Source organism: Nanorana parkeri, unplaced genomic scaffold (assembly GCF_000935625.1).
Source record: "Nanorana parkeri isolate BGI_ZX_2015 unplaced genomic scaffold, ASM93562v1 scaffold227, whole genome shotgun sequence".
Classification (NCBI taxonomy): Eukaryota; Metazoa; Chordata; class Amphibia; order Anura; family Dicroglossidae; genus Nanorana; species Nanorana parkeri.
This window is the reverse complement of record NW_017306495.1, coordinates 1700907-1708537: the sequence shown is the minus strand read 5'-3', so window position 1 is coordinate 1708537 and position 7631 is coordinate 1700907. Positions and strand designations below refer to the sequence as shown.

The window sequence follows — 7631 nt, the reverse complement described above, 5'->3', positions numbered from 1 at the left end:
GGCCACTCACTGTAATTCATTAAGCTAGGTGAGCTTCGTCTTTGTAAAGTGATCCGCCATAACCTCAAGTCCTCAAGACCCTGCTTACAAAATCGCTACTTACTGAGCATGCTTAGGTAAAGACAAAACTTGGTGAAATCAGGGCAGATGGAAAATCTGGGCACATCTAGATAAATCTAGGTACATTTTTCCCATAATTCTTTAATGAACACAGAACTACATGGGAACCAAATATAGCAGGATAATTTTTAAGATGATCATTTTGTATGGCCTGCGAATGATGTTATAAATATTCAAATGGTCCTTGGCAGAAAAAAAGGAGCGCCGTGTGACGCCGCATCTGTCCATGACGACGCTGCAGCCCAGGGAGGACCCGAGAACGCGATCCCGTTACACTCCCGGCTTCCTGATTGGCCAATAAGCCGGCTCCATAGCTAATGAGAAGCTGGGCGGTGAGTCATTACCATCCTTAATGGGACTTTTGGTATCGGTATTTGGTATTGGTGCGTACCGAAACAAAAATATCGGTACTCGATACCGAAAAAACGGCATTGGTGCACCCTTACTTCTAAATAGGGGCAGGGCCCTCCTTACCATCTTGTCTTGAATTCATTGTGATTGTAATGTCTTCCTTATATGTAAAGCGCTGCGCAAACTGTTGACGCTATATAAATCCTGTATAATAATAAACAAGTAATTAAGAAGTGAATTCAGCATTCCTCAAGATCTCAGTGCTTCATCTACACACATAACCAACACTTAAGATGCTCCATATTGCCTTGACCATGGTGCTTCTTGAGGTCAATGGGAACATGCTATAGTTGCGTGCCAAACGTTGCGGTGTGGTATTTCAATGTCATATTCAGAAGGCGGCAGCCTTGCCTCCTGAATGCCTGCAAACTGCTGCCCAACCACCCCTGAGAAAAGCGACCTATGGCCGATCGTTTATCAGTGGGGCGGTAATCCCTGCCTAATTCAATGAGTGATGGTCCGCTAGAATTTACTCTTTCTTGTTAAACTTTCTACAACTTATTGATCATACCATGAGTTCTAAATACAATCATTTATAGCAGGGGGTCCCCGAGACCTGAAAACTATTTTGATATGATGGGTTAAAAGGGCCTGAGAAAGGTTGCTATAGACAAAACAAGGTCAACATTTGCTGGCCCAGGACAGCACAAAAAAGTTTTTGAGCTGGGGAGAAATTGACTAAGAGAAGAAGCAGCAGAAGGAGAAAGACAGAAGAAGAGCTGACATGTCTCTGGTTCCTTATATTGCATTTAATTTCCCTACCTGTGTCCAGCCCCACAAGCTGCGCAGGATCAACAAAGCCTCTGTTGCTAGGAACGCTTCATCCCCGGAACCTTTGTGCAGCTTTTCTGGAGGACGACTTTCCGGACGTACATCACAAACCAACATGGCCGCGCCCCGACCGGCCGGCAATGTTTTCAGATTCCGAGATGCACGAGCCGTACCGGACCCTGTCATTGAGCCCGTGCTGGACGGACCGGCCGTGCTGGTGCTTGATAATGGCTCTTTCCAGCTCAGGGCGGGATGGGCCGGTGTGGGGCCCCAGATGCAGTTTCGCTCGGTGGTGGCCAGGAGCCGGGGTGGGCCCCGCAGTCTGAGCCGTGTGGGCAATGACATCCCTAGCTTGGAGCCGCTGCGCTGGCTGCTGCGGACCCCTTTCGACAGGAACCTGCCGGTGAACCTGGAGCTGCAGGAGCTGCTGTGTGATCACGTGTTCCAGAGACTGGGGGTTGCGTCAGAGGTAGCCATAGTGTGCTGTGTGTGCAGGGCAGTCATGGGTGGCAAGAGTACCAAGTGCCCCTCTACCACCAAGTCCATCTTTCCTCAATTGTCTTTATTGTTATATAGAGCAGGGAAGGACTACAACCCGATTGAAAATCCCCCCCCCAAAGTGAGGGGTACCACCTGCCTACAAATTATCATGACGGCCACTCGCGTGTGTGTGTATATAATTTTACAGCCCCCACCATTTTTTTTCTTCTCGACTGTGCTGAAATTGTTTTCTCTGATATCATTTCAGAGCTAGCCCATGTCCTTTCCTGGCTGGAGGGCATTAATCATCATCATCTCAAGCCTGACAGTCCCTGGCCCAACCCTTTTATTAAATGGATTTCAGTAGAGGCTCAGTATCACATATGGCTCTTGCCTATCTAGGAACACCCAGATCCGTCCAAACTGACATGTACTCATTTTGATATTTGCATAACTCCTCCCGAGAGCCAGCCCACTGCTTGTGGCTGAGGCCTCTTAGAGGAGTACTGAGGCCGGGTGCTGTAATGATTTCAGGAAGAGGAAGCTATATACAGCGCTTTGCTGGGCCCTCCCATCAGCCGTGATCTGTAATCATTGCATAAAGAACCACAGAGACCCATAATGACATGACTGTGTCTCCCATAATGTAATATAAACAGGTTTTAATTAAACATTTCCTTAGCAATTAGGAGGTAAAGGAGGAAGCGGAGATAGCAAAATAAAAGCAGATTCAATCCATTGTTATGTAATGATCAGACAAGTCATTCGTTTTATAGAGGTTATTGCCGTCATGCCTCTTTTAGTTTCACTGTTGGACACTGCGTTTTATTGCTCTCCTCACCGCGGCATCGGGAGTGACTCGCCATCCACCTCTGCCAGTTCTCTATAATCAGGTCGCCACTACCAGTCAGGCTGAAGACATAAGGGAGGGGGATTTTTGCAATGAGCGCTCTATACTGAATATTAATCTGTGTAAATCACTTTCCAGGTCACATTCAGACTCACGGTTGGGTGCGGCTAAAGAATAAATGGATCGAGTAGTTCATCCATTCATAAATTAATTTGAATGAAAGGTTGTATAACCCTGCTGTGTTTACTCCGGTTGTCTCTAATTGAGGCTACAAATCCGTGCTGTTACACTCTGTCAACATAAAAGGATAACCTCAGCTGAGCTGGTATTTCAGCTATTCCGGTTTCTTGTGTCCTGGGAAACTCAGTGGTCAAAATACAGCAATTACATTTATGGCTTTTTTATTTCCTCTGAGAAGTCTCACTTCTTGTGTTTCATGCTCTGTAGCTTTAAAGAATGGAAAATATAGTGGGGAGACTGTTGACTGTTGGGTTCAGATGACATACACCTATGCTTCTCTTCCTGCACAGGGCTGTGTTGACCATCCCATTATGTTTACTGAGGCGCCATGCACCCCTCTTCACGTCCGACAGATGGTGTCAGAGCTTCTCTTTGAATGCTACCATGTTCCCAGAGTGTCCTTTGGCATTGATGGCCTGTACAGCTTCTACCACAACAAAAAAGAGCCGTATCCCACCTCGGGACTCATCGTGTCTTCTGGCTACTATTGTACCCATATACTTCCTCTGCTGAATGGCAGGTGAGTGCACAGTTAATGCTATGTGTGCAACGAAAAGGCCAAATAACAGCACACTAATCCTCTAGCCATTGAAGAGATCCTTTACTGTAGCAGAAAAAAGTCAGAGGTTGAAAGATTAGGCATTAGCATTGCCTTTAGGTTCTTAGCCGCCTACCTTTTCCCTGTTACTGACTTACCATGCCATGTTCTGTGTTGGGTTTCTGTGCAGAGGTGGCCATCTTGGTAGAGGCAGTTCTTTGATTGCCAATATCCTACCTGCTTCTGTGATGACTGATGAACTAGTGATAGTGGTGGAATAATCAAAAGGCAGCAGGAGAGGTGGAGGAAGCCCAAAACCATAAAATAAATGACACAGAGGCAGGGAGATACTTGTACTGCAGGCCCTCAGGTACAGATTCCTCTCCAGTAAGGAAAACTGTAAGCAATATAGTGGAAACGGTTTTAGAATAGTGAGCGCTATGGGTCTCCTGGAGTGAAGTGAGAATCCAACAATGACTTATTAAATAAGTGGTATAAAAATTATAAATATATAAATATCTCTAAGTGAACATCTTTTTATGTGAAATAAAAATTGCTGAAGTGATATGTGAATAAACGAAACAAAAATCAACAATGTAAATTGACTAATAAAAATTGCTTAAATATAAATAAATGTGAATAAATAAGTAAATAAATCTTCAATAAACCGTGTGTCCGTGATTTTTTTCTGTATTACATCCTGGGGGATGATACGATCATCTTGGATATACACATTCAAGTTTTTGCCCCTTTTAGATTGGAGTACTTTTGGACACTATTTAACCTCAAAGTTTAGGACACGTTTATGATACACCACTGCACATCTATCAGTACATCACAGATGATGATAGATGCAGTTATATGTACACTGTAATACAGAAAAAATCACGGACACACGGTTTATTGAAGATTTATTTATTTACTTATTCACATTTATTTATATTTAAGCAATTTTTATTAGTCAATTTACATTGTTGATTTTTGTTTCATTTATTCACATATCACTTCAGCAATTTTTATTTCACATAAGATGTTGACTTAGAGATATTTATATATTTATAATTTTTATACCACTTATTTAATAAGTCATTGTTGGATTCTCACTTCACTCCAGGAGACCCATAGCGCTCACTATTCTAAAACCATTTTGTGAGGCTTATCTGGCCTTAGTTTCAGCAGCTTGCGGTTTACCCTTACTCTCTGTGAAATCTCCCCCTTTGGGTCTGTTTCATAGCGCAGAACATTCAACCTTCCAATATAGTGGAAACATCTCCATATCTCTTATGATTAGCAGTCAGAGGCAGTAGTGCCTTAGATCTCACACTACAGATATACAACTATGAGGTAGAAAGTCAACCGCCAATTTTTAGGAGAAATTTAAGGCAAATAGTATACTTTTCAGGGTGCTGCTTAGTGTTAATTAGCCTTTCTGGATTTTTCCCATCCCATAGCAAATCTTCAGGTCCATTTTTGTAATATTCTTGACCACTAAGATGAAGTAATGTGCATTATGATGGCATGAATATGGTGTGTTCATTGTGTGTGATATACTGAGAGTGCATTGTCTGTAGGCTGGATGGCAAGAACTGCAAACGGATAAATGTTGGAGGATCCCATGCTGTGAACTATCTCCACCGCCTGATGCAGCTGAAGTATCCTGGACATCTTTCTGCTATTACACTCAGCCGTATGGAGGAAATCCTTCATGAGCATTGCTACATTCCAGATGACTATATAGAAGGTAAGTCTTTACATGGCCAGAAGTTGATGAACAGCAGCTAAGAACTGAGGTTGTATCCCATGTAAGATAATGCTTTGTGATAGTCTGAGAAGTTTGCTGATCTGGAAATTTCTGAGAGCCCCTTCATGTAAAGAAATGAAAGTTCAGATGGTGTTGGCTTCTTGTACACATGCAGCAGGGACGTTAACTCTGGAGATATTTCAGGAACAGTAGGGGATATATAATTAGAAGCTTAGGGTACCCTCCAAAATTTGGATTTGGGAGGATACTCTAAGCTTCTCATTATACACTCACCAGCCACTTTATTAGGTACACCTTACTACTACCGTGTTGGACCACCCTTTTGCCTTCAGAACGTACTTAATTCTTTGTGGCATAGATTCAGCAAGGTGAGGGAAACATTCCTCAGAGATTTTGGTCTATATTAACATGATGGCATCACGGGCCCAAAGTGTGCCAAGAAAATATTCCCCACACCATTACACCACCAGCCTCAACTGTTGATACAAGGCAGGATGGATCCATGCTTTCACGTTATTTACGCCAAATTCTGACCCGACCATCTGAATGTCGTATCTGAAACCGAGACTCGTCAGACCTAGCCAATCTGATTTAAGGTTCGACATGTTGTGCGTTCAGAGATGGTATTCTGCATACCTCAGATGTAATGAGTGGTTATTTGAGTTACTGTTGCCTTTCTATCATCTCGTACCAGTCTGCCCATTCTCCTCTGACATCTACAAGGCATTTTCGTCCACACACCTGCCGCTCACTGGATATTTTCCCTTTTTCGGACCATTCTCTGTAAACCCGAGAGATGGTTGTGCGTTCAAATCCCAGCAGATCAGCAATTTCTGAAATACTCAGACCAGCCCGTCTGGCACCAACAACCATGCCATGTTCAATGTCACTTAAATCCCCTTTCTTCCCCATTCTGATGCTCGGTTTGAGCTTCAGCAAGTCGTCTTCACCACGTCTAGATGTCTAAATGCATTGAGTTGCTGCCATGGGATTGGCTGGTTAGCAATTTGTGTTACCAAGCAATTGAACAGGTGTACCTAATAAAGTGGCCAGTGAGTGTATATCCCCTATTCAGTGTGTCTTTTGAAGCTGGGGTACCGCTGCAGTTATTAAGATTTGAGGTGGTTTCATCTTTGCCCCTGCCCCCCAACCTTTGTTTCAGGGGTCAATTTATTTCCCTTGAAGCGATGTTTCAGGAACATCCAAACTAAGCCTAGGTTTCCAAAACACAGACCTGGAAGTGGGCATGCATTGATAAATTGGTATGACCTCCTGATAGCAGTAATACATGATAGGGTTTTTATAGCGTTTTTAATACCGTTTAGTTACGATGCCCTGGGTGTGTAAAGTACAGGTTCACTTCAAAGGTAAAAAAATAAACACACCAGCTTTTATTTTCTTGAAAATTGCTTAACATCTCCATTTCTGTATAAATTATATCTATGAAGACCGTTTGACAAGTTCTTGTAAATATTGTTTCTTTTTTCTGCCCATCAAAAAAAGAGCTGAAAAAATGGCGTTGCCCAGATTACTATGAGCAGAATGTGCACAAGATGCAGCTGCCATTTTCTTCTAAGCTGATGGGCTCTGCAGTCCCATCAGAAGAGAAGCAGGAGCGCAGGCAGCAGCAGCTTAAACGCCTGCAAGAGCTTAATGCACGACGCCGAGAAGAAAAACTTCAGCAGGATCAGGAACGATTGGAGAGATTGCTCTATGTGCAGGTATCTAACGTTCATAACAATTCTGGTGCACTTCGTTCATTTCCCACATGCCTAAGTACGCAGGTCGACATACCTGCTGTGGCCATTATATATTCTAATATTCTCACTCTCCACAAGGTATTTTTTTATTTTATATTCTGGAGAATGCAACAGGAAGAGCTGAAACATGCAAACAGGGGCAAGGACATCCAAAATCCCAGGTGGATTCTTAAAAAAACTAAAACTTAACCCCCTCCCTTCAGTTAGTATACCAAAAATCAGAACTCAAATGTCACATGGTCTTTCTGTAATCTGCCCGGCTTTCTGTTGTATCAGGTAGAGCAGAGGCGGCTCTTTAATTAGGCAAATTAGGCGGTCGCCTTAGGCCTCGCGCTCCCGAGGGCCTCGCGGCTGCCTAATTTGCCCTTATCCCTGGCGAGACCCCACAGAGCCCTGGTCTCACCAGGGCGATGTGGGGTCTCACAAGCACCAGGGCTCCATAGGGTCTCACCAGGGCTGGGAGCCATGGTGGGAGCCCTGGGGAGACACTACGGAGCCCTGGTGCTGGTGAGACCCCACATCACCCTGGTGAGACCCCTCAGAGCCCTGGGGAGACCAGGGCTCTGTGGGGTCTTACCAGGGCTCTGTGGGTCGAACAAGGCTGGTTAGACCCCACAGCACCCTGGTGAGACCTCACAGAGTCCTGCTACCCTGGTGAGGCCCCCTCAAAGCCCTGGTGAGACCCCACAGAGCCCTGGT

At 44.2% G+C, this 7631-nt stretch overlaps 1 protein-coding gene across 1 annotated transcript in view; it reads left to right on the top strand.

Annotated features, from left to right (window-relative positions):
* The first annotated feature begins 1390 nt into the window (after positions 1-1390).
* Positions 1391-7631, top strand: part of ACTR5 (ARP5 actin-related protein 5 homolog) — a 13057-nt gene continuing 6816 nt past the window's right edge. The window contains 4 exon segments of the mRNA XM_018556175.1: positions 1391-1771; positions 3163-3392; positions 4982-5151; positions 6676-6893. Of these exon segments, the coding sequence (XP_018411677.1) occupies positions 1418-1771; positions 3163-3392; positions 4982-5151; positions 6676-6893 (972 nt within the window). The 5' untranslated portion in view covers positions 1391-1417.